The following is a 27630-nucleotide window of genomic DNA, read 5'->3' as shown; positions in this document are numbered from 1 at the left end:
GGTAATTGATTTTAATCACTGTCAATAATTTCCTTTTACACTTTTTTCCCCCAATTACACAGATTGTCATGACAGATGTTGTGTTTTTTAAATTTTATTTTGCCCAGATGTTCTGCCTGCCAGGCAAACTGAGGCGATGATCAGACTGACGACAGTAAAAACACAACGCACTTTTCCCACGCTGTTGACCTTCACATCTAAGCACGGACTCTCTAATATAACAATGTATATTGAGGTCAGTGATGCTAACAGTGTGTAGTGGTAAAAGATTCAATTTGTGAAACACTATTTCAACCTCAGACCAGTAGTTGTCAGACTAGGATTTATCAGGAGGGGCTTTTACCATGGTGATCATATTGGGGGTTATTTCTATTAGCAAATTTAATGATCTAGCAGCTACTAACCACTAAGATAATGTTATGTAGTAATGTAATGTTGACTTTCGGTTGCCGGGCCCCTCCTGTCAGCATGTGGGAGTGTTTTTTTTGCCTCTGGTGGCTGGAACAATGTGTGTGAATGGGTGAATGTGGCTTGTAGTGTAAGAGGTCTATTAAACCTTTAGGAGGAAATCAGCTCATCCACAGCCACAATGATAAAGTGAAATGACAAGTAGCCTAATTAAAAAGTGGTGAAGTTAAGATGTGAGTCTAGTTTTATTTTTGAAATTACCAAATTCAATTCTTGTTTTGTCGAGGCTAAAGTGTTTCTGTCACTGTTGCTGGGTCAGAACAGCTGGAGAGGTTACCGACTACAATCATTAGTTGTTATTCGCCAACCTTGCTGTCTGCTGGTCTGGTGTCGCTCCTCCAAAGGGAAATGTGCGCTCGTGTTTCTGCTCTACTCCGTCGGTGAGACCATCGCCTCGGTTTTACCTACTTCTTGTTAGGGTTGCTGCCTCTCAGGCTGCCTGTCAGGAAATTCGGTAGTCAAAGGTGTCCTTCTCCATGTAGTCCGTCCAAGTGGAGGAGGGCATGCTCCGATACGGGTCCAGGAGGATCCTGAAGCAACGGACGATCAGCAGGCCCAGGAAGATGAAGAGGATGAGGACGAAGACGAAGGCCGCCCTCTGTTCGAGCGTCAGGAAGGGGGCCGACGGCGAGGAGGAAGAGGAGGAGGAGAAGTCTGACTCAGAGGCGGAGAAGGTGCTGCTGTAGAGGTCGTCAGCCATGTTGGGATGGAGAGGGATTGGTCAGTTCAGACTGTCCTGTTCTTCTGTCCATTGAGAGACGATCATGTTTGTAGCCGAAGGTTGCTGAAAAACAAAAAAACAAACAAAAAAAACAACCACAGTTAATAAAAACACAACTTCTTCTGTCACAGTTTTATACAGGGAGGTGTACAACAGATTAAAAGAGGCACAAAGCACAGCAGAACACAACGGATGTGACAGAAAGTTGATCACCACGACATATTTTAATACTCGATGACTTAAGGAAAGATGGTGACGCTGTGAATATGGTCAACTTGAAGGCCATGAGATGAGGTTGAAACAAGGGGGCAGTTGTCGGTCTGAGAAGTGAAGCTCACTTCCGCGTTCAAAAAACTGCAATCCCCCCGGCTGTCGCTGGGGGCTGGCTCCAGAAGGGAGCAACTCCAATTGAGCCCCATGTTAAAATAGCCGATTTTACAGCTTTAAAAAACATATTTACAGCCTGGTACATTTCATTTTTTTGGTCTCAACCGATAGTTTCTACCCCCGCACACACTCTGAGGGGGGTGAATTTTTTTTAAACTCTACTGTTTTACTGTTATTAGGTTTAAAGTTCTGGCCAATTAGGGCGCAGAACCGTTGAGTGACAGGTCCGGCGACCGCTGCTACGAGGCCAGTGGGCGGGCTCTCGGCCGGCCAACGGCCGCACCGCTCCAAATATGGCAAGTAGAATCCAACATGGCGCGGTTCAAACCCCCGTAGTAGCGGCACAAAACAGACTCCCCCAAACCAATGGGTGACGTCACGGACGCTACGTCCATTCTTTTTACAGTCTATGGGTTGAAAGCTCCTGATAGAGACCGTGTTGTTCCTGAGGTCAGGGACACACCGTTAAAGGTGTACAGAAAAGAAAATTGAATTTGAGTCCACTCTGGGTCATAAAATTAGTGTAATAACTCATCTATGAACGATGTAGCCCAAACTTTGTGCAAAATTCTATTCTTGAGTAAATCCGGGATGAAAGGGTGGAATTTTTTTCTCGCATTGGATAATCAATTAAACATATCAATTAAACGTCTGAGACAACACACACACACCGAGCTCGGTCTTGCCCCAAGCTTTGAATATCCCGCCTGCTCGATAACGACCAATCAAATTCGTTTTCCTTACTCGGGTAAACTCGTGCGGCAACTCGTGACAACTCGGCACAACAAACAGGACAAATGGCCATTTCTGTACACCTTTTATGATTGTTTCTGTTATAAACCTGAACTGATGGTTTAGACCTCTATCCTGTGGGGAGCTTGTCTTTATGCTAATGCTGAAGTCGCTCTTTGTCTCAGTATTTACTGAGATGTGCTGTATTTGTCCACATGGCTCCTTGTGCTCAAAGCTGTTTCATAACTAAACGTCCTCAGACTCTGTCTAACTTCATTGTTCTCTCTCTCTTCTTCTGTTGTTCTGGTGCCAGCGGCCCGTGGGTGGGACTGTGGGAGTCGTCTCTTTTAAACACATCGTTCTGGATGAAGCTCTTCATTTGCTTCCCACGTGCAGATTGAAGCCAAACTCAATTGGCTTCAAACGCTGACAGGTCGTTTTCAGTCGTGTCTGTGAGAAGTTACATTTGGTGAAAATCTGCACTCTTCACTCTGAAGTGAAACTTTTCATTTCAGTATTGATGAGGTTTTACTCTATTGTTAAATTATGAGACTATAACATATGTATGATCAAACATCGATTTACTTCCACATCCAGCTGTTTCAGATCAACTGGATCATTCATCTTGACTGGCATTGCTGTCACTCGATCCATCTCAACTCATTATTATCAATCAATAGAATAGACGCTTGTACCTGGACATGAACTGACATCAGACTAAGTCGTGCAGTGACTGAACAAAACTAATTTGAATGTGTTTATCCAGCGATGAAAGACAGAGGAGTTTGAGCCAGCAACAGATGGATCATCTGATCATTTATCAGTCTGGAGATTATTCATTCTTGATTCACCAACAAACAAAAATATCTCATCCATGTCGTCTATTCGGTCCAGTGTTCTCTCTTCCTGTCAGGTTTCCCACCAGCCTGAGCTCGGTTTCTACAAATTGATGTGATCACAGGAAATAAAGCATTCCTCATACATTACATGTCATCTATAAACACAGTTATAAATGTTTAACTCTTGATTATAAGCTCTTCAACACACTCACAAGTCTAATCATTGAATGTACAAGTGCAGCATAAATGTAAATCTAAGTAGTTTCTTAATTAATTTACTCACACTTTATGAATGATCTTAGGAACCACTGACATCTAAATAACTGGTTAGTAATTGATATAATATTTGATTAATGATTGTATTTTCATATGATAAATGATGGGTTAAGGGTTTAACATTTATCAAACACATTATAAATTAGCTAAGTCATCCAGAGACATTAAAAACATTTACAAATGTGTTAAATGACATCTAATTAGTATCAATGTTGGAATAATTCTTTATAAATTATGACTTCATGACCAACTTAACTAATGCTTAACCTAATAGTGTGTTACCTATATAGTAAAGTTTGTAAATCTGAAATCTAATCAGTTTATACAATCAATAAATCACTGTCATCTACACCCAGCTGTAGATTTTGGTTTCTAATGGTCAAAGGTCATGCTCACAATGACCACATTTTTGCCATGTGAATGAAATTCCAGGTTCAGATTTGGCACAAACATCCATGTGGACTCAGTTCTGTCTGTGTTTATCACTGTTACTAGGACAACTAAGTGTCATTACACCTGCAGCAGCAGCAGTATTTCAGGGGACACTCAGGTTGGAGGACCAGCTGATTTTTTATTTATGTACATTTAACACATGGATACAAATTCTGGTATACAGAACATTTTTGTTATAAAAAATAATACACAATGTTGTTTTAGCAGCAGCTCTGTCTTGTGCCAGATCTCCATCATGCAGCATTGTCTGAGCTTCGACTGGACCTTTTAACCACTAGAGGTTTCTAGAGAATCAGCTGCACGATCTTCTACCTCTATGAAACATTGAAGCCTCTTTGTCCATCAGCAGTTGGATTTTCCTTGGTGTTATGTATCATCCGTGTTGCTTCCTCCCTCTGTCCACAGCTGGAGAACTGATAATAAAACCTGATGAACTGTGGTGATCGGTTGTAACGAGCCGACCGCAGGACGTCCGCGGAGGATCTGCTGAGTCTGCACACTTAAACTATCTCCTCCCTCCCTCTTTAATATTTCACTGCCGGTTTTCTTCTACATTTTTATTCAGTTCAGCTCCAGTATCTTCAGTCCTGCAGCAGAAAACCTTCCTGCAGAGTTTAACATGCAGCTTGTCCCTTTCCGTCTGGCCTGGAGAGACATTAATCCCTTAAAGCTGCTGTTTATCACCACTTATTATTTACAGATTAATTGGGAACCATTTTAAGCTGATTCATCATAGAAAAAAAAGGGGGAAAGACACACACACACCTGAGCACACACACCAGACACACACTGAGCAGTGCGTTCTCCTTTCTAATGCAAGAAATAAAGTCTCAGGGTCCCTCCAGGCTGCGGCTGCTGCCTCTGAAAATGCGTGAAGGTCTAAAAAAAAGTAATTAGATTTGATGCAAAGTGCGGAGCTGACCTCGGAGGTGTCAGCCTCGCTGGGAGAAGTCATCGCAGCCACCGGACCCGAGCCTTTGAAGAGAAATCTCCGTAAAATCAAAGAAATGTGAAAAGTTGAAGGGAGAAGTTTTCCAAACTCGGGCGATGTCAGAGCTTCGTCCGTGAACTCCTGTTTGTTGTTTTCGCTGTTTCACTCAGTCAGACAAAGAGGTGAAGAGTTTCTGCCACAGTCTGAGTCACTAGTAAAGGCTCACTCCACCAATTTCACACACAAATATCGGTTTACTGTTGTTTTAATGTTGTTGTTGGTGTTTATCTGTGGCTCTGCTGGAGCTTTGTCTTTGTAATGAATGAGCCACATGCAGGAAACGGTTCACTGGTTCAGGTGGAGATGTGAGCTGCTCCAGCGTTAACTCTCCGGCCGTGCTGCAGCTCTGTGAGGTTGACGCTGCAGGTATTTGAAAATGTTTGATCATTTTTTACTTGTTTATAAAGCTATTACTGGTTTGGGCCCAGCTCAGCTCAGCTCACACTCTCAGATCTTCTTAGATCCTCCGCTCCAGGCTTTTTAAACACACACAGTTTTATTTCAAACTCGGCTCCAACTCTGCCGAAAAACCCTCGGCCAAGACGTGTGGGCTGAAAACCTATTTATTTGATTTGGCTTTTAATCAAATCTCCCATATTTCACTATTCTAGCTGGTTCTGTCTCTAATTTTCTTTTGCATATTTTTTCATGTTCTGTCTCCCTATATTGTCTGATTTCACCGTCCTTAAATCTTTGCTTTGTTTTTACAAAATGCTATTTTATTTTTCTTTCAAAACATTTGACCTACATCTCTTGATCGATAAGTGCTCTATGAATTACCCAAACCCTATTATTATCATCATTAAAAGTCTGAACCTACATAGAAAACATATTTAAGCATCAACGTATTGTTTTTTTGTTTTGTTTTTAAATTCTGTCATGTTTGAGGGGAAAGAAAAACATGGACCCAAATGCAGATGGAAACGGAAAAGGGGTTTTCAAAGTCCAACGGAAAATAGCAAAGTAGGGCTTAGTCCCGGAAAGGCACAAGGAGGAATCAAATGGAAAATAACAAAGAACAACGCAAAAGCCCGAGAAACACAGAAACTCACTGGGGAACAAGAACGGAGGAACACCAAGCAGGAACACAAGGCTGGGAAACAGGGTGAACACACAGATGAGCAGATAGAGGACAATACGGAGGTAAAATGGGAGGAGGAGGAGTAACAAGGTACAGGTGGAGGAATCAACACAAGTGAGACACATTAGGTAGAGGAATCACAGGAGGAGACCACCGAAAAAAAAAAACAGGAAAAAAAAACAACTGGAACTATAGTAAGGACCAACCATAACAAATCCGTAATATAAATAGTTTGTGTGATTATTAAATTAAAATGAAGTTAAACATCTTAAATTTCACCTGCACAGGCGCTGCAGCAGCACCAGTCTGATTTGTGAAAGTGAGGATTTACATTTCAGTTTGATTCACAGCTGCACAGATCCTCACGAACAAACACACAATAACAAATACACACACTTGTACACACACTCATGTGATCTGTTTCCTGTTTCAACCTGTTGCTGCCTGACTGAGAAAAACATCTCACTGCTGCAGATCAGCCTCTCTCTCTCTCTCTCTCTCTTTGTGTGTTGATATTAATATTCAATCTAAAATCATCCACTACCTAATGTGTTTGAAGAGCCACTCTGTTTTAAGTCGTTAAGTCTCCATGAACTGATGAAAGTCAATGAAATGTCAAAAAAAATTGTGTGTGTGTCTATGTGTGTGTGTGGACCAAAGTGACCACTGTGCGTGATGTGGTTGCCATGGTTACTGAGGCCTCTCTCTCTCTCTCTCTCTCTCTCTCGCTCTCAGCCTGAGGACTGATTAGACTATGGAAGTTAGCAGCCGTCACCATGGCGACGCAGCACCTGATGTAATTGCACCATTTATCAAACTCAAAGAGGGTTTCCATCACAGTGGTCCAGACAAATAAAAACAATAATGAAAATTAGTGAAAATACAACTTTTACAGCAGGAAAACACACAAAAGCTTCTTCTCCTCCTGGTCAAAGTGGAGACTAAAATAAAAATAAACTTTAAAAAGAGGATATTAGGATATCTGAGGGGAGGAGTCTGATTTACTCTTGGAACTGTGAAGAGTATTTTTCTTATTTTAAATGGATAGTTCAACATTTTTGGCAAATTGGCCAATTGCCATAATCCCTATAGTCGTATGTGACCTGCACATTCACCACGCTGTGAGATGATAATGTAACGTTATGAGACAGAGTTGTTTTTGAGGTAAATTCATGCAAAACCGCTGATGCGCGGTCCCGTCAGGGGCAGTTTTCTGGCAAGTAGTCTCTGCATTTACCTCTAAAACAACTCCGTCTCGTAACGTTCTGTTATTATCTCATAGCGTGGTGAATGTGCAGGTCACAACTTGTCCACCAGAGCGTTTTGGAGTTGTTGGATTGAGTTTGATGAGGTAAACTAAGAAATCCCATTAGCCTCCGTAGCGTAACTCTGAGCAGCTCGCGGCTCTGCTCCGCCGTTGTAAAAATAGCTTGCACCAACAATTAATGGTAATGAACCCACTGATATGACTATAGGGATTATGGCAATGGGCCAATTTGCCAAAAATGTTGAACTATCCCTTTAAAACATCTGCATGTTCACTCTTACATATTTTTCCTGTCCACAATTTGAATGGTTTTGTTGCATCTGATCATTAGAGGCTTAGCTGGTGTAAATTAGAAATTACACAGTGACTTAAAGCAGAAGTAAGTGATATATTTGTGTTAATATCGTTTTTCCGTCCTGTGAAGTTGTATCAGTTCGATCTGGTACGAGTTCACGGGTTGGAAGTTACGAGTGGCCGTTATAGTGACTTTCACCGGTAAAACAGGTCGGAAAATAACGAGTGGGTTGCCTGGAACGCTACAAAGTCGTAAATTGTGACTTGAAGCTGCAATTTACCATTTCAAAAGCCTGCCTCGAACGCAGCATTAGCGAAAACGACCGGATCGCTTACTTCTGCTTTAAATGTGAACAGGCTGTCGGCGCAAAATTTCAGGTGGGAATCTCCGATCATGCCCGAGTGTTTTTACCTTTTGAGACCTGTTCAACACACTGTGAGCTTTGCTCATTAGCTGCTAATCGTAGGACGACTGCTGTGGCCTCTTAAGTTTTCAATGCACAAACTTACAATTAAACCTTTCATTTTTATTCTAAACTTGTACGAAACATTTTCACTTTTCAGAGTAATTTATCCTTGACACAAGAACTTACTCAGATGGACACTCATTATTTATTCTTATTGATGATCTGTCTGCAGATCTCAGATCGTGTAACTCTAGAGTTGTTATTAATGATTAATGACAGACATGATTAAAACTGTACAAATCATATGTGCGATATGGAGATGTGCTGCTGCTTTCAGTGCATCGTGGACATATAACTAATCGCCCTCCATGTTTTGTTGCTTAAAGAACGTCTCCATGCACCCGTCCCTGTCTCCTCAGTAACGACTTGTTGCTGCTTCACTTTATACAAAACAACAGTGAATGTTGTTTACTGTTGCATAAGATGTTTACTGTTACTGGAGGAGGAGAGAAGACACAGAGAAGAGTCCCGCTGTAATATGTGTTGGTGTAGAGAGAGTGGAGGAGGCAGAGTGGGCGAGAGAGGAGGATGTCAATCTGTGTTCGAGGGAGAGAGGGGGTTCTGCAGATTCTACATTTTACATGTTGTATTTTCTATTCTATTATTTCTGACATGCTCAGTGAGAAACATCGAAATAAACTGATCTGAACTGATGTGCTCTGATTTTCAAATCCTTTTTGAGCTGCAAATAATACCATGTTACAAACTACAAACTAAATTTCAGTTTCCTACCTAGCATGGAGCAGGGAAAGTCAGACAATAACAGAAAAAATATTGATCATACAGCCAAGAGGGGAAACAACGACAGCATGAAAAGACAAGACAAGTGGTCAAGTCAGGTTTCAATACATGTTGTGTTTTCACATGGAGGGGCATTATGAGACCAAGTTGGATGAAGCTAAGGCTAAATATGAGTATCCACACCCAGTTGATGCAAAATGATAAAATATTAATATGATAATAATCATATAGGTGTGAATCTAAAAACATAAAGTGGTGCAGACTCACTGCCCTAAAACTCCTCCCAGGGAGGAGTGCCAAGTCTCATCAGAGTCCGACTGTATCCCAGCCCTCCCTTTTTTTTGTTTGTTTGTTTGAGGAGCCTTCTCAACTCCTCCGTCGTCCTCCAAATCTAGCACTTTAATTATCAACTCCAGCACTTTACTGCCCAACTTTAGCACTTTAACCTACCACCTACTTCTGTGTCTACTGTAAATCACAATTGTCTTATGTTGTATTACTGTTGTATTATGATTGTGTTACTTTCTTTTTTTTTTTTTGATTGTTTGTTTGTTTTTTCCTTTTTATTCGAAAAAAAAGGGCACATGCCCCATGGTTTTAAATATTGTACTTAATGGGTATATTGTGTCTCCTTTAATCTGTTGCTTTTATTTCAGTATAGGGGGACTATCAATGGAAATTAGCCGTGTGGCTAGAATTTAATGCATTCACACTTGGAGTGTTGTTGATGTGCACTGTCCCTCTTGATCAAATATAGGAAATTGAATTGAATTGAGTATCAGGTGGTAAACTCAGGGCGTGTTAGCTTGTTAGCTCCAGGCACAGTTCACACATACACCAATCTTCAGTGTAGACGCATCCACAGCAGTCCTGTGACCTCTGACCTTTTTCTTTGGACATTGTGAGGCACCTTCTTTTGTGATGCACTCTGCATTATGAACTTGTTGTGAACTCGTTGTAGTGTTGTGTGTCCAGCAGGAGGCAGAGACTGTGTCTGCCGCAGAGAGCTTCACCTGCTGCAGCAGCTGATTCTCATGCAAACAGCAGCAGCTGATTCTGATCCTCAGACCAAACCAACCGGCCTTCAAGACCTTCAATACTGCCTCGGGCTGAACAGCCTCACTGTGACCGTATGCACGCGCGTGCGTGTTTGTTGAACTCTCTGCAGTTAAAAGTTGGATTCAGGCATCAAGCAAGGCATCAACACTGTCAGAGGGTGAGAGTGAAAATCCCAGAGGGAGAAACTGAGTTCATACAGTTCATGTTGTTGGAAAAAGATTCAGCTTCTTCTCTGTGTTATGGGATAAAAAGAGTTTCTGTGTTATTGTGTTTGACAGAAACACACTGAGTGAAAACATCTGCAGCCCCCGGTAGTACAGCAGTAATAAAGATGATGAATAGTTGTTTGAGACAGGATGGGACTCTGACATCTGCCATCACCGACTTTATTATATTTTATAGCTGCTCACTGACGATCATCTGCAGCTGTTTGATTTGACTGTTACTGTTGACTGAGTCTTAATTGTGTCCCCAGTTTGTCCACAGGTCTTATTTGTGGGAAATAGGTTGACATATGGAGAAAAAATACAAAACAACACCATGATTTGTTGTGTTTATGCAGTTTTTGTTCAGATTATTCTAACAGACACAAGAAGCACAAGTTTACAGCATCACTTTTGACACACTGGACCATTGCACCCTCTTAGAACGACTCGAGAACCTCTCTAAAACCACCATTATCTAACACCAGATATGGCGTTCCACAGGGGTCAATGCTTGTGCCACTGCAGAAAAATATCTTTCACTAATAGTCAATGAAAAACTACAGACCTGTGTTATCGTATGTGCAATACATTACTAGATCTGACAATATGATACAAGAAAGTTACTGTATTTGATTCTAGTCAGTAAAAAAAAGGCGGTCAAAATGTGTTATTCCAATACTTGAATATTGAGACTTAAATGTTGTTCATGTCTTTAGACTACAGCCTTTATACGCAGCAGTGGTTTGTTCTTCTCATTGTGGGGACTGCTTTCACGCAGCTGCATGTTGGGAAGCTTTATTTCACAGGTCTGCAACTTCCTGATAAGTGTCCTGAAAAAAATAAATAAAAAAAGCAATGTGATGCTACACGTTGGAGGAGAAATACAGACAATGTGAGGGGCTGCAGACAGATCAAGTTTAAACCTGTAACACAACATTCATATTCAGATGTTGTCTGTGAGGGTCTGATTTGCTGAACATGAGTAAATCGGCTGTGACAGCTTCATCCATTGTCACATGAACCTTGACAACATGTAAACTGTAAAAAAGCTGAATGGTGCCGCAACAAAACACAAAATGAAATTTACCTTCATTTTAACATGCAATGGATCCATTTTAATGCCAGTGTCACATTATTTGCAGACATTTCACATTAAAAGCCTGCACCCTTGTCCTGTCCTGACAGACTTTAAATGTGAAACATCTCTAGAAAAGGGTTCAGTTAAGTAGGAGTGAGTAGATTTATATCAATGGATCCAAAACAGATTTTGAATGTGTATCAGGAGAGCTGGATCTGATGCTGATCCACTGACAACTCCATTTCCTGATGATATTAGTATATCTTTACTTCACGGCATTGTGATGTATTGCGATGATTACTGTAGTTACTACTGAAGTAAATGAATGATGTGACTATTGATGATAATGGTTTAAGCAGCTGCAATGTTCTTTGTGTTTTGTGCTGCTGTGTTTTGTAGAGCCGTTGCTTGTTTCCCCTACAACTAATAAAAAAACACACTAGCGCAGGTTATTCTATCTCCTCAGCCATAATTTAAATATCAGTTTTCCTTTGAGAATTTCCTGTTCATCATCCATATTCACTTCATTCCTCCATATTCTTGTCCCCCCCCCCTTGGATCAGCAGCTGTTTTATCTCATTTCTAGGAGTTTTTATTCATTTAGCAGCAGAGCAGCTTCTGTTGTTTCTCAACAGATATTTGACTAAATTATTGATTATTTCTTCTGGCGTTTTTTTTTTCTTCCCTCACACAGACAAGGTTAAACTAAAAACAAGCAATGAAAAACAAGCTTAAACCTTCAGTGATCAACACGTACATGTTAAGTTTTGATTGATGAAACTGAGACAGCAGGTACATACACCTGGAAAATTAAACTTCTCGTTTCAAGGACTGTCTGAGATCTTTCCAGACTGTTTGAGGAACTTTAACAGCTGTTTCCTCTGAGGCCTCTTTGGACGACTGAATCACCAAGAGGCACAACCAGAATCTGGAGCTTCACACTACAGATGTATTTGAGCCTGAGCAGCCAGAGCTGCTGGAGGCCAAACACTCATCACACACAGCTGGATCATTCACAGTCAGCTAATTAATGAACCTGCCCCCCAAAAAAACAAAAAAAACTGCAGCACAGTGTCAACAGATCCCGAGGGAGTAATAAACTCGACCCTCCATCAACAGGAGACAGTTAAATGATCACCCCGCTCCCTGTCTGTTTCAGTCCTCTAAATAAAAAACAACCTACTTCCTAGTAATGTTGTTTTAAACCAGTTCAAATCCATCAGAAGTCACTGATATAAGACGCTTCATTTCAGATTATTTCCTGTGTCTGTGTCACATATGGGTTTTTCCACTAAAAATAAATATCAGAACCATTTTTCACAAGCCACAGATCCTCCAAACAGTTTTGTCAGAGCCATAGATGCAGAGAAAATTAACTATTTCTCATCTGCTCCTGTCTCCCAACATCTCAACCCTTATCTATTGGTTTTGGTTTCACTGCTGCAGTACGCTCATGTCAAACCATGAATTTAAAATGTAAACTGAAACAAAACTATAGCATTTCAATTCTTAAAGCAACTACAAAGAACTTTCAATTTGTGTTGACTTTGGTGACCCCTGTGGACAAAAGCGGTAGTGTTCTGCATTTCCCATGAGTTGTAGCGCGTATTGTCGTAAAGAGGCTTATCTGGTTCGCATGTGCCCAACCACTGCCTCCTGAATGTATAGAGCTAAATAGCTTTTCTTTCCACCAATGGCCTCATTTGCTGTTGGAGGTCACACAGAGACGTCAGCAGAAACGAGAGCCTTTTGCATATCCAGTTAAAAGTTCTTTGTAGTTGCTTTAAAAACATTGCTACTCTTATGATCATGCAGCCTAACTGATTTTGGAGGGAACACATACGTGTTATGAGACTGATTGCGTTAGTGACATGCTGTAAATGAATTTATGAATTGAATGAATGAATGAATGAATGAATGAATGGATGAATGAATGAATGAATGAATGAATGAAATGTATAGTATTCTATAAAGCCAATCAAATAAATATGAAATCTGACATGATATACAACAACCTTCATTGCTGCAAGCTTGAATTGGACATTTTTTACGACCATTCACCTGTCACTATTTCTTATGGATGGTTTTAATCAGGTTGTTTTTTACAACAGTGTTTGTACTGGTCTCTTTCATTTCAGTTCATTTCTTTGCCTCAACAATGACTCTCCTTTCCTGTTACGACTTGAAGCAGTTTTGTTTTGGTGTCAAATTAGGGATGGTTAAATTGAGATGCATACTATATACGGTGGACCTGAGGGTTTATAATACATTACACACACAACACAAACAAACACAATTGTTTCCAGTCGACACAAAAAGCTGAGAGACTCGGTCTATGTAAGAAGACACTGTGATGAAATGGTGTCGGGGTTTATAAGGAAGATTTACAGTTCATATGATTATGTGTGATTAACAAACTCTTGCTACACGATTGGTTCATAGATCGGTCAACTAGAATCAGGCCTCATGTCACAGATCTGTGATTGTTGTATATTTTTTAATACTGACATTCTATCTTTAAACAAATTTGTCATCATCTTCACCTTCTGACATCTCAATCTGCGGCTGTTTGACTTTTCATTTTGGGGGGAAACTGAGATGTAATTCAGCAGGATGAAGAACAATGAGCAAAACTCTGGATTATTCATGCCGTCAATTTACTGCTCCACTGTCCTTTCACAACAGGGAGTGTGTGTGTCTGTGTGTATGTGTGTGTGTCCTGCTTTCATGCAAGACAGAATTCAATTAGGAGATGATGTAGCTCCACAGAGTCTCCAGTTTGGATTTGACAGTAGAGTAGATGATGGTGTTTTATTCATGCAATCAATTTACTCGCTCATCACACACGCACACACACACACCTTGTACACACACACTTTGTGCACGCACACCTTCAGCTTAACACATCACATTCACTTGTTTTCTTTGAGAGAAAGCACAGCGAGTGTCACTGATGAAACAAAATGGAGACGTTCACATTCAATTCCAGTTCAACCAGTTCAATATGAAACAACCAGTTTGATTGGTTAATGGAGACTGTTGTTGTATCGTGACTGTTCTTCATAGCCGTACAAAGACTCATTTACTTTGCTTTTCACAGCTTTCAATCACGTCTCACTGCCTTCTTCAGCAGGTAGCAGCTTAACATACATTTCTAATTGTGCTGTCAATAAACAGTCATGGAGCACCATCTCCATGACAACTGAGCTGGCCCCACCCACTGAAAAAAGGCTAGTAGGTGTCCCTTCACTTATCCTGTTATGTTTATATCCACTGTTTGTCCTGTTTATTTTCAGTTCTGATGATTTTTTTTACTTTATTGATCCGGTGACACAGAAACAGTGACTGATGACTGATGTTTCAGTGAGAGCAGAACAGAGGGTTGAGTTTCGAGGAGAGAAATCCAAGCTTCCCTGTGCCGTGTGAACAGGAAAACATTGCATTCGATCCGATGTGTAAGCAGTGAACAGTTACCACACTGATTAACCATTCGTGAAAATAAATAAATATAAAATAATAGAATAAAAAAACAAAAAAAAACAAAACAACACAGCAAAAAAGATGCATGCTCTTTGTGATTTGTTGAATTGATATTAATCATTATATAGGCTACTGCTATTTCAGTCTCAGTGTTGGCCATTGTGGCCTTCTTATGGTTGTATTGTTCCAACGGTTGTTTGTCCTTTGTTTGTTTTATTGTTGCTGACTTCTTATTTTTTTTGTTTTTTTTGTTTGTTTTTCTTTATTGTTGAGAACATGTTTGTTTGATGAATTCATGTTGTCTGTATGTTTGGACCCCCTCGAAAACGAGATGGTACATCTCAAGGGGTTTATCCAAATAAAGAAATTTCTGACAAAAAAGGAAAATTGATTTTTTTTTCTCTTTCTGCTAATTAACTAATAATAATAGATAAAATGAAGCTAAACATATTCGAAAAGGTAAAAAACGTATTAATTCCTACCCCCACTCTCTATTTCATTATAATCATGTATAATACCAATTATTATTTCATGTGAATATCTATTTCCCACCGCAGTGATATTTTCAGAATAAAGTTCAGCCCTCCGTCCTGCACAGAGAGAGAATAAGTCCTGGTTGTTTCACAGTGAGAGTCTGAATAAATACTGAGTGTACGGACTGTTCCTGGATCAGTACACAGCGTGCTTTTACAACTGTGTGTGTGTACTGTATATTTCCCAATATATCACTGTATGTGTTTGTTTTGCCTCACGGTGAAATCACTTCACACACTGTTGGAATATGTATATACATCCTCCTCTGAGTCTGTGTGTGTGTGTGTGTGTCTGTGTGTGATGTTCTTATTACAGCCTCGAGTCTGACAGTTGTTGTTTAGAGCTGCAACACTACACACACACACACACACACACACACACACACACACACACACACACACACACACACACACACACACACACACACTCTGCAGTGCGGTGAAGGTGAAGGTCCTTCTGCTTTACTGAATCTCCTCTTATTCTGTCAGTCTATAGGAAGTTGTCTAAACTTTATCGATCAGTGTTCGCGCTGACAGAGTCTCCAGGTGGTTTTTTAGTAAAGAGCTCCGCCCGCTACATGAAAGCAGGCGGTTCCTCACACAGCTGCTGCTGACAACATCTGGATTGAGAGCTCAACTTATACTCATCAACATTTAAACTGATGCATCACAGAGAAGCCAAAGGTCGTCACTCACTTGTCTACAGTCCTGTCTTAAGCCGATATAAAACCCAGGGGCAATGTTTTGTGCCTTTCATTTAGACGGCGGCGGCGTTTTTGGGGCTTAAAAAACACAAAAAAGTGAAGCCACTCTCTAGAGTGGAAATCTTAAAGGGATAGTTCAACATTTTCTAAAAACAGCTTGCACCGACAATTAAAGGTAACGAACCTACTGCTATGACTATAGGGATTATGGCAATGGGCCAATTTGCTAAAATGTTGAACTATCCCCTTAAAAACGCTCCACCATCGCGTTCCCGTCTACAGGGAAAAAAAAGTCTTGCTCCGATCTGCTCACGTTGCGTACGGGTTTACATCACAGGCATGCGTCAGCACAGGAAAATGACAACAAACATGTTGGAAACTTTTGCGTCACCGTATACAGTACTCGCAGATTTCCCCCCAAACAACGCTCGTCTAAATGCAGAATAAAAAGTGAGAACGCGACGCCACTTTTGCGTTTGCGGAAGGGTTTCTAACCCGAAACGCTACTCCCCTTTTGGGTGATAATAAATTATTGCTCTGGAGCTGTTGTTGGTGTGCGGACTTTCCTTTTTCTTATCATTTACCTGTGTTGTCCGGCGTCCAGCGTTAAGACTTGTGCGTGCTTTTTCGATTTCTTCTAAACTTGAATTGAGTTAAGCCTCGATGATCCAGAAACAAACTCAGACGTGAACATGTTAAAATCTACACACACTGATTAAACCTTTGATTTTAAACACAACACGTCCCAACTACCATCTGTCATCATCATCATCATCATCATCATCATCATCATCATCATCATCATCATCATCATCATTATCATCATTATCATCATCATCATCATCATCATCATCATCATCATCATCATCATCTTTCATTGGCTGCAAACGAACACAGCAACTTGAACGGCTTCGGTTCTGAAGGAGAGAAACTGAACATGAACTCTTTCTCACTCTCTCTCCCACGCACACATGCACGCACGCACGCACACACACACACACACACACACACACACACACACACACACACACACACACACACACAGAGATTACACTGAGTTTTTCAGGTAAAGCATCACTTCAGCACCATGTCTGTTCACCTGATGACGTCATGACCCAATTAGCATATCAAACATAGTGATGTGCTCTTCACTGTGTGTGTGTGTGTGTGTGTCTGTGTCTGTGTGCGTGTGTGTGTGTCAGAGAGATAATCGCAGCAGAGATTAGTGAAGTGTGTGTGTCTGGTTTGTCAGCAGTTGACACATGAACTTTGCTCGTCTCCGTCGGGAGAAGTCGGATTTGTCTCCGTCTGCTTCTGACAAATGGGAGCTGAATTTTGTTGAGGTGTGTGTGTGTGTGTGTGTGTGTGTGTGTGTGTGTGCATTAGACATTAGTTTACAGGTAGAGGAATTAAAGAAACATGAGGTTGTGTGACACTATGACGATTCATATTATTTACACAACATTATTTATGTGAACTCTCACAAACTGAACATGGACACATTCACCAGACACAAGGGACACACACACACACACACACACACACACATACAACGTCATCTGCCAGACAGATTGTAGCTCAGTGCCGCTCACCCACCTTCCTGCAGAGAGGGAGGAGCTGTGAGTGTGTGTGTGTGTGTAATGAAATCATCATCATCATCATCATTATCATCAGCGTTTGGGTTACGTAACTGTCATCGTTTCCTTCTTGTTACTGACAAAAACAATTTTCTGTCTCTGAGTGTGTGTGTGTGTGTGTGTGTGTGTGTGTGTGTTGGCGTCCAGCCGGCGCCTGGTTGATCACGTCAGACTGATCAATTGCAGGCAGAGATCAGAGATGTCCACAGATCAATAACCATTACTAACTGCCTGTGTGTGTATGTGTGTGTGTGTGTGTCTACCTCTTCTTTTGTTTTCTCTCTCAGATAAGACGGACAGATCACAGTGTGTGTTTTCACTTCCTGCTCATTTTGTGGTGTGTGTGTGTGTTTGTGAACAGTCAGTACGTTTACATGACACTTCAGAAAACCAAATCATTAACTTAATCTGACTATAACTGGACAACTGAAGTGCATGTAAACGCGCTAGTCCGACGAATATCGGAGTTCTCCAACCTGTCACCCAGATGATGCGATTGGAATTCAACTTTCTCCGGCATGTATACGACTTAATCAGAATTTAACTAGACAACGCATGTGTGCATGCTCCACACGCCTCGCGCTGGCGTAAGACCCCTGAACAAAAACATCCAAGAAAGCCGGTCGCAGAAGCTGTTGTTGTAGCGTTACGGCGTTCTTGTCTGCCTCTAGAAATCACCATGACCACGAGGGATATGGTGCACCTTATCTGCACAATAAGTAACGCACACATTATGTACGAGATGAACAAAGCTTAATGATTAACCGCCTCGCTGTTGTTTGAAAACGCCGGTCTGCTGTCTGGCTAATAGGTCAACTGGTAAAGGCGCCGTGTTAACCCGCTGGAGCGACGCATCATCGCCACCTGGTGTTGAGGAGGAGGACACGTTCCCGTCAGTTATTCCATTTTCTCAGTTGCATGTGAACTGGGAAAAGGACAGAAGTCCGATTAAGGCTCATTTATGCTCTACGTACGGACGAAATTGTATGCGTCCGTTTCAAACGTTGCTACCGTCACTGCTCACATACTTCCATGCGTCCTTTACGTTGGCATGGATGTTATCCAATACATCCACTAGGGGGCAGCTCAGAGTCAAAAGTTTATGACAACAAACATGGCGACTACGGAGGAGATCTTGATAATGTACATCATAAAAGAAGAAAACGGACTCGTTATGTGATGCGATGGTCGGTGAGCCCGTTAAATTAATCACAGCTGGAGGAGGAGAATTTTTTTCTCTCATTCAGCCGTCGTGTCTTCTTCTTCTTCTGTCTCACACTGGCTCTAGGCTCCGTATCGGGTTGTGACAGCAACACCGCCCCCACGGTTTCCGGTGGTACTGCTCCGTTTGGTGCGTATCCGTAAGCTTTGTGGAAATGGACGAAAAACGGACGAAATGAACGCAGAGTACGGACGAAAGGCTCCGTCCGTATCCGTATGCGTATTTAACGTTGAGCATAAATGGGCCTTTAGATGCCAAAATCGAATTTTGAGCACAGCTCGATTAAGCTGTGCATGTAAACGTACTGAGTGTGACTACAGGATGGAAAAGAGGCGGAACTTCTTCATCGTTTGTTCCATCAGAGGAAGATGAAAAATAGAAATCCAGCTGAGTTTATTTATACACAGTTTAAAGTTTTAGAGAAGACAAGCAACACACCAGGTTAAAAATGAGTGTGCATGTGAAATGTGTGTGTGTGTGAAAGATTTGTATTTGTCCTAATTAAACTATCAAATATTTATTTGCAGCAGTGTGAGTTCAGAGACGTCCTCTCTGTGCAGAGTCACTTCACTCCGACTCTGAGCTGCAGCAGAAACATCTCAGTCATGAAATCGAAACTGTTTCTATGACTCAACCTTTCGGTCTCTGGACGTTTGATGGCGACGCCTCCGAAACACTGACTGATCAATGGCTTCTGGACGACGGCTCACTGATGTAGAGACAGTGTTTTCTTAGGAGAGGTGGATGAATCAATCCCAAAATATCAACACTACAGATACGAGGATTTGTTTTTGAAGATGGATCCCAGCCTCAGTTTTTTTTTAATGTTTTATTATCACAGGCACAAACACATTGAGTGCCTGACATGCTGCGCATCCTAATAGAAGTTGATTGATTTATTGGTGGCACTGATAGGGCATTATATAACTCTTGTTATCGGCTGGCTGATGGTTGGCTACGTCGTATTATTGTACCAGATTCAGGATAAGAACCTGAAGTAATTTATATTTAAAGGGATAGTTCAACATTTTGGCAAATTGGCCCATTGCCATAATCCCTATAGTTTTAGGAGTAGGTTCGCTACCTTTAATTGTCGGTGCAAGCTAGCGAGCTGCTCAGAGCTACGCTACGGAGGCTCAGGGGATTTCTTGGTTTCCCTCATCAAACTCATAACGGAACGTTACGAGACAGAGTTGTTTTCTAAAACTATAGGGATTATGGCAATGGGCCAATTTGCCAAAATGTTGAACTATCCTCCAGCGAGAAGGCAATTTTAGGAGCAATGTCTACCGAGGTGGGTAACGTTAACAAGAGATTACGGATTACAGGGCGTGTTGGGGGTCGTAATGCCGTAAAGCAGTCCATGTTTCTCGCAAGACGAGGCGCTGATCTTGCAAGGTTGGATTTCGGGCAAGAGGTGGAAGGCAGAGAGCCTCCATTTTCCCCGTAACAAGTCATTTAACCAACACGATTACTCCAAAGATGTTAAATTAAGGTGCAAATCTTGCATAGTTCCTCTTAAAAAGAACTTGACATTGACATCATTTACCTGTTAAACTATACACAAACTAAATTATCTCTTATATTGTGGAAGCGGCACTCTCTACAGCTTCGGGTTGTCATGGTCTTTTCAACAGGGACAAAAAAAGGATCTGATTGAGTTGGGTGATTAAAATGTGTTGCATCACTCCTCTCCTCTCCTCTCCTCTGAACTGACTGACTGAAGTGTCTCTAACATAGAAATGTGGGGTATAACAACTCAACTCAACTTAAAACTACTGGTATTGTATCGGCCTTTAACAATCCACCACACCAAACCCACAGGTGACGTCCATTGATTCTGCCGCTCCATTGAGTGATTGCAAAACCCTTGTCAAATCATGTAGAGATCAATAAAGATTTAGTGCAGTGTCTGTATCAATACTAGTGATCCCGACCCTGTTTTACTTGGTACCGATCGATAGGAAACTGCAGCATCGCCCACCTCGACTTTTGTCTCATTCTTGTTCCAGATTCCTGCAGAGAAACAGGATCCACATCAACATCCAACGAGTATTTAACGACTCAGATATAAAAACACTCGATGAAAGAGCAGCAGGGAGTTAAAATGCTGCCATCATGACAATATGACTTTATCGCCATCACGTTCAACTTTAATCATCATCTTGAACCAAACACTGTGGCTGATGTGAGGTTTTCATGCTTGTTTTGTTTTTCTGTATCTTTTGTGTTATCACTTAGATCCATCAGAGTCGAGAACAAAGTCATACCTGTGTCCTCTGTGTCTCGTCTTGATTCATCCATAAAAAAAACCCCCAACTTTGATGACGCTGTTCAGCTCTAATCAACCGACTCTGAAGACTTTAACGAGAAAGTTACTGTCACCCTACAAGCGACTGGTTCCCAAAAAAACCCCTTTCTTGTTCATTCTTAACATGGCATTATTTTGAGAAATGTCTGCGTACACCCTTAACTGAAAACACTGTAGTACAGTACATATGCCAGGCCTGTAACGCCGACACACAAATACACAAAAAATGGAGAAGAAGATGCAGAAAGCTTGCCCACTGTAAAAACACTCCAAACTTTACTGTACTGTATTTTTGTTGTGTTAAAGGGATACTTCAACATTTTGGCTAATTGGTCCATTGCCATAATCCCTATAGTCATAGCAGTAGGTTCGTTACCTTTAATTGTCGGTGCAAGCTATTTTTAGAACGGCGGAGCAGAGCCGTGAGCTGCTCAGAGCTATGCTACGGAGGCTAATGGGATTTCTTGGTTTCCCTCATCAAACTCATCAAATACACAATCCAACAACTCCAAAACCTGCACATTCACCACGCTATGAGATAACAACAGAACGTTACCAGACAGAGTTGTTTTCGAGGTAAATGCAGAGACTGCTTGCTGAAAAACTGCCCCCGACGGGAACATGCATCAGCGGTTTTGCATGAATTTACATTGAAAACAACTCTGTCTTGTAACGTTCTGCTATCATCGCATAGCGCTCCCATGGCCCCCAAAAAATGCTGTTTCCATGTGGACGAAACACTGAAATGATAAAAAAACAGATCCTCCTCAACCCGTATCTGTGTGACTGGCCCAAAATGACTTCAGGTTATCACTGTACAGATGTGGTTTGGACTAAACAGCTGATACCATATCTAGTCTGTTGTAAAGCATTAACATATGGAAACAGATCCGGGAGCTACATTAAAACCACCTCTGCTGATGAATAGATGTTTCCTGACCTGTTTTCAAAGGACCACGAAGGTGCTACTGAGCCAGAGTTCAGCCAGATGTGACGCAGCTGGACCAGGTAGAAGCTGTTACAAAAACACACACCTGAACAGTTTGGGGTGTGTGTTTTTTCTGAGGGAAGGTTAATTCTGTGTGAATGAACAGTGGTCTCATCGATCCGTACAACAACAACACCACCACCACCACTGTGTCTGTTTCCTAACGAGGGAAAGCAATCGTTGCCACGGCGATGCCTGACAGGTCATCAATAAGTCATCTCAGCAGGTAGGCCGCTGGACAGCGACGGTGGAGAGACTATCACTGACCTCAGGAGAGAGACGGAGAGACAGAGAGAGGCTATAATGTTGAATATTTGGACCTTTTAAGACATTTTTATTTCTTTTTTACATATTAAAAAGTCTAGGTTCAGCTTGTTACAGACGCCACGCAAACTGTTTTTCTAATAGTGGACAGAAACTGATGATGATGATGAGTGTCTGTAGATGTTTTGGTGTCTCTCTCTGAAGCATCGGGTTGAAAGGACTTTAAAACCAGAACTCTTTGATAGTGTGAACGGCTAAATATAAAACACAGATGTGAGTTTTCAAAGATTTACAAAGCCCTTTAAAGACGCTGAATTATCTGTGATCAGCTCCTGTTTGCAGCATATCATGGGATGTGCAGACCAGACAACCATCATCACTGCCTCATTGTGATGAAGAAAAACCTGAAGACAGCAGGAACCTGCACGAAGAGCGGCTGCTTCCTGTGATTTCTCACCAGTTTTATGGGATTTCACCTGCGATGAGCATCACATCTGATGATGATGATGATGATGATGATGATGATGATCTTCAGGAAGTGTGAATCACACAGAATAAAATAATGTGTGTCTCGTGTCTGTGTCTTCAGATTTGACTTGAGTGTGATTTTTCACACAGATTGTGGCAATAAGCTGTTTTTAATGACACGTCCTCACACACAGTTTGCTATACGTCCTGATGCTAAATATACACTAACAACTATAGATTCAATTCACACATTTAACTTTATCTATTATTTCATTTTTTTGAGCATTAAATCTATTCATTAATCTGTTTTTCTCTGTTTTTGTAAAATTAAATCCAACCGTCTTTGAGTTTTGGACTGCTTTTCAGACATAATGAGAAATTATAACAACAGACTTCTCAGACATTGTTTTAATAAACAGTTTTAATGACAATAGCAAAATCATCTGTTGCAGCTCTAATTACCTGCGTTTGGTTTTAAGTGATTAGCATCTCTGACTACTTCTTTACTTTTTTCCTCCTTTTTAAAAAAAACTATGAATTCAAATTTTCCCAGACGCTTTAATTCCCATTTAAAACTGTCAGTCATGTTTTTTTTAAACAAGTCTCCGGACACCAGGATGCTGCACAGCTGAATATGTAATGCTGACATTTAAATACCACCTGTTTAGATTTAGAGGTGGTTTGAATTCAAATGTTTTTTTAATTATATATTTTTAGGGATCAAAAATTTAGATGAATAAAAAAGACATGAAAAATTCAAAGTCTCTAATCTGGGCTGCATCGATTTGGAAGCCGAACAGATTTTATATACTTTATTTTTATAGTAGCCTACATTTGTAATGTTTTGTGTATGATGTTCATGGAGACTCATTGTGATTGTCTGTCTCTGTGGTTGTTGTTTGATCTGGTTTCAGTTTGATGAACCAGCTTAATTTCCCTTTACTCCACTTTACTGTGATTACTTTCTCTGTCTCGTCTCCCTGCTGATGAAATCTTTTCTTTCTGATACCAGGAAGTGTAGAACGACTCCAACACCTCCCTTCCCTCCCTCTCTCTCTCTCCAACACTTCCTCTTCCTCTTCTGTTTTATTTTTCCTTCTATTTTAGGTCCTGTTGTGTTTCTCTGTTGTGTCTCCAGCCTCACTAAAACTAACCCTATGGTGCACAAGTCAATTTGTGTCTTTTAATTGTCTCATTTTGTGTCTCTTCATGGTTGTTTTGAGTCTCCCCCTTGTAATTACACTTGTTTCCATGCATCCCTCGATTAATGTCTGTGTGTCTGTCGGTTGCTTTGTCTCTCCAAAAGGCCGCTTTTGTCTCTAATTAAATACTGTACGGACACACACACAGATCCGTTTATGAGGGATCTAAATATAAATGGAGTTAAACAGGTCATTGTGGATATAAATATTCTGACAGCTCTTCACTCTCTCTTTCTTTCTCTCTCTCTCTTGTCTTTTTTGTCTTCCCTCCTTCCTGTTCAGTCTCAGGTTCGCACTGAGCGCGTGCGGCCCGCGCTGGGACTGCTCAGGAGGAGACGTGTCGACAGATTTAGCGTCGCAGCGGCTCGCCTCCTGTTTGCAGTCGGCCTGTTTTAACACTTTCACCTCTGATGGTGTAAAAAACATTTCCGTGTCGTCGTCTCGTGTGGCGCGTGAGGGAGAAAAGAAGAAAGCTTCTTCAACATCACAAACATCAACTGAACTCAACATGACACACGTCTCAGACCCGGGTCAGTGGAGAGAAAACCTGAACCTCTGTCACACAGATCAAAAAGGAAGACGTGAACGTGCTGATTCACTCTGAGTTTAAAGTTCACGTCTGCAGACAGAAAACATCCCGTCTTCCTCTTTTTTTCATTTCTCCTGATCAGTAACTCATCTATCAGTCTGGTTTCCTCTCCTCTTCAGGTTATTCTCTCTCTGTTTCCCCTTTTCTTGCCTTTAAAGTCGAGCTCAATTGTTCATCCTGCTGCATTTCATCATATGGCCTCACTATCTCTGATAGAGATTCAGGAAAAAGAGGATTTGGCCAAAATGTGTTTTTTTCCCCTCTTTTTTGATGAAACTTTTCCTTTCATCTCTTTCATCAGTGAGTGTGTGAAATTTGAAATTGTGAACATGAAAACCAGTGATGGAAACATGAATATTGAAAAAAATAAAAATAAAAAACTGTCACAATTTCAACAAAAACATTCAACTCCTCACATGAGGAGGTAATATTCTGCAAAACTGACATGCAAACACTTTTTTTTTTTTTCCGTCACCTGACGTTACACCTAAAAGATGGACTGCTGGAAATCATCGATATTTCAGTGACATACAGTATATATCATCACTCACTGGAAACAGATAATTCACATTTGTATTCGGGCAACTTTTCTAAAAAACGATAAGATAAAAATGAAAAACCAAATGTGTCTATTTTGCACAAACATGCAATGGCAACTTGTCAACTGTGTTCATCAATCCCCTCCGTGCATGAACCACCAGAAACCAGCAGATGATCATGTTTATCACAATCATCAGATGAGTCACAATCTAAAACCCCCAAATAATCGATTTACCTTCACTAAAGTCTGAGAATTAGTCCCGAGTCGTCCCCTTGAGCCTGTCTCCGCCCTGTTTACCCCCACGACCTCACTCCCAGAGACAGATCCATTAGTTCTACCACAGTGATTATGTTAAGAACCAGTTTATTAATAGGAGTTTGCTCCAGATGTTCTCCAGCTGTTTTCCAGAAGATCAGTGATTCAGTCAATTAGAGAGGAAGAAGAAAAAAGTCTGCAGGAAGACGGCAGCACAATGGCTGTTCTGATTAACGTCTTGATAACTGATAGATAAAGCATCAGTGCATCATTAATTAGCGTGAAACTGGATCTTGATATAAAATCTGAAGTAAAACTGATCATCAGACTGAAACAAACCCAACATGTCAACACCCCAGTCTCCAGATTCACAGAGGAAATCGAGTGACAAACACAAAACGTCTGCAGGTTCATCACGTTGAACTTAACACAACACAGATCTAATGCCTGTTTCATCCATCACATGAATGGAAAGCAGGTACAAAAAAAAGAAAAATCATTTACCAAGCTCCTGAATTTTCTGACAGTGAGCAAGCCTCTCTGCTGTGTCTGACAATAAATAGTAAAATACCAATAATCAATCATTCAAGCACAACCTGGGCCTGGAGTGGCAGCAGAAAATGGATGAGTGGATTATTCTCATTTGATGGATTCCACACTAGAGGATCTAGAAAAACAGAGCTGGACGTTTTCAGATAGTTTCCACTGAAACCTTGAACTAAAACATGACATAAGTGACATTACAGCCGACGGCAGGTTAGAGGGAACACACTGGAAGACGTGCGTGACGGAAATTTGAGACTTTAAATTCCTCTTTTTTTGTGAAGAAACAAACTGCTGATGCTCTGAACAAAGACTGGATGTCTTGAAGGGATGAGGCCAGTCAGTTTTTGAGTGAGAAATGTGAAACCTTCAGTGTGTAAAAGACGCCATCACACACACACCCATCACACACACACACACAGAGGTCTACGACATGGTTTACCTCCCTGCACCACCCTGAACCCTCACAGTCTGGACCCGCCGGACGCCTGACAGACATGATTCAGGGAACACGAGGGAATCAAATTAAAAGGTAAGTTGGGACTCACCCTGCAGCGGCGGTCTTGGTGCGGGAGGCGGCGGCGGCGGTCTCGGTCTCGGTCTTGGGGGGCGGGGGTCACTGCCTGCACTCCCACACGGCCGAGCACTGAAGCAACACTTTCCTGGAAGAACAAGTTGTCACCATCCTCTCATCCTCTGGTTTCCTCCACCTCCTCCTCAGAGGAGGAAGCAGCAGAGACACCGGTCAGTGAGAAGAATCCAAGAGTCCAGGATCCACAATCCGCTTTTTCCGCTTTTATTTTTTATTCTGTTGGTTTTATTTTGGTGAGATAAACAACGTCTTCCTCTGCTGCTCTGCTCTGCTCTGCTCTGCTCAGCTCAGCTCGCGCCGCGCCTTCTCTCTCTGCCTCTCGCTCTGCCTTTCGACAACAACTGCGAGGAGGATGCTGCCTGGTGCTGGCTGTGTCTCGTCGCCCGTGGCAACCAGTTGCTATAGCGATGGACCCGAGCTCATTGGGAGACGGAGGTGATGATGGAGACGTGGGGAGACCTATGGAGGGGTGGAGTGGGCGACGCTGGGTGGGTTTACTGGGGAAGTTCACTGAAGGAAGGATGGACTGGAGTGTGTGTGTGTGTGTGTGTGTGTGTGTGTCCATGTTCAGTTTGTGAGAGTAAACACAGTTGTGTTATTGCGTCACAATAGCCCATGTTACTGTAATTCTTCTACCTGTAAACTAATGTCTAATGCACACGCACAATAAAACCTAGTAATAAAAAGGTAAACACATTATAAACTTCACCACAACAGCTCAGACTGAGGGTCCGACACTGGAGTCAAACTGTCCCAACAACAGCAGCCAAATCAGTCGTCACCCCTAACCCTAACCCACCTGTTTGCAGTGCATCATGGGTGCTCAGATAATTATCCATGGATCACAGTTATGTTGAGACCTAGTTATAAATATTGTTATTTAATTTACATTTTAATATTTTACATTTAAAAGAGATCCCGAGGAGTTTGCCTTTGGTTATAAAAAAGTCTCATATTAATGTGGATGAATCTACATTACCCACTTAATGGGCCCATTTTTGATAAATATATCATTTTGTCTTTATAATCATTTTGATATTATTTAGTGGTCGACTCACCCAGCATTTCCTAGTTTCGGTTTCTCGGATGCTGCCAAATTGCTAGTTGGCATCGTTTATGGTCGGAACAACAGCGGTATCTGATCGTCTTCGAACCTCCGACTTTCATTCTTGATCAATGAAAACATTCTTAGCAAATGTTTTCGCTTTTGTCCGTCTTGCACCGGTCCAAGAATTTCACCA

At 41.4% G+C, this 27630-nt stretch overlaps 1 protein-coding gene across 1 annotated transcript; it reads right to left on the bottom strand.

Moving 5' to 3' along the window:
- Window positions 1–403: 403 nt before the first annotated feature.
- On the bottom strand, window positions 404–26844 carry LOC146978277 (cortexin-3-like). The gene is made up of 2 exons (XM_085790351.1): window positions 26346–26844; window positions 404–1252 (listed from the first exon to the last, which is right to left on the bottom strand). Exon 2 carries the CDS (start codon window positions 1166–1168, stop codon window positions 911–913), a length of 258 nt encoding a protein of 85 aa, XP_085646477.1. The 5' UTR covers window positions 1169–1252; window positions 26346–26844; the 3' UTR covers window positions 404–910.
- Window positions 26845–27630: the final 786 nt, after the last annotated feature.

The sequence above is a fragment of the Trachurus japonicus genome, chromosome 11 (assembly GCF_045865225.1).
Source record: "Trachurus japonicus isolate A0001 chromosome 11, Traja_1.0".
Lineage (NCBI taxonomy): Eukaryota > Metazoa > Chordata > Actinopteri > Carangiformes > Carangidae > Trachurus > Trachurus japonicus.
The sequence above is the reverse complement of the archived record's forward strand: the minus strand, read 5'-3'. Positions and strand labels throughout refer to the sequence as shown.

What these genes read in the sequence shown, in the direction of transcription:
- LOC146978277 (XM_085790351.1), bottom strand. Translation starts at nt 1,168, where the DNA reads ATGGCTGACGACCTCTACAGCAGCACCTTCTCCGCCTCTGAGTCAGAC.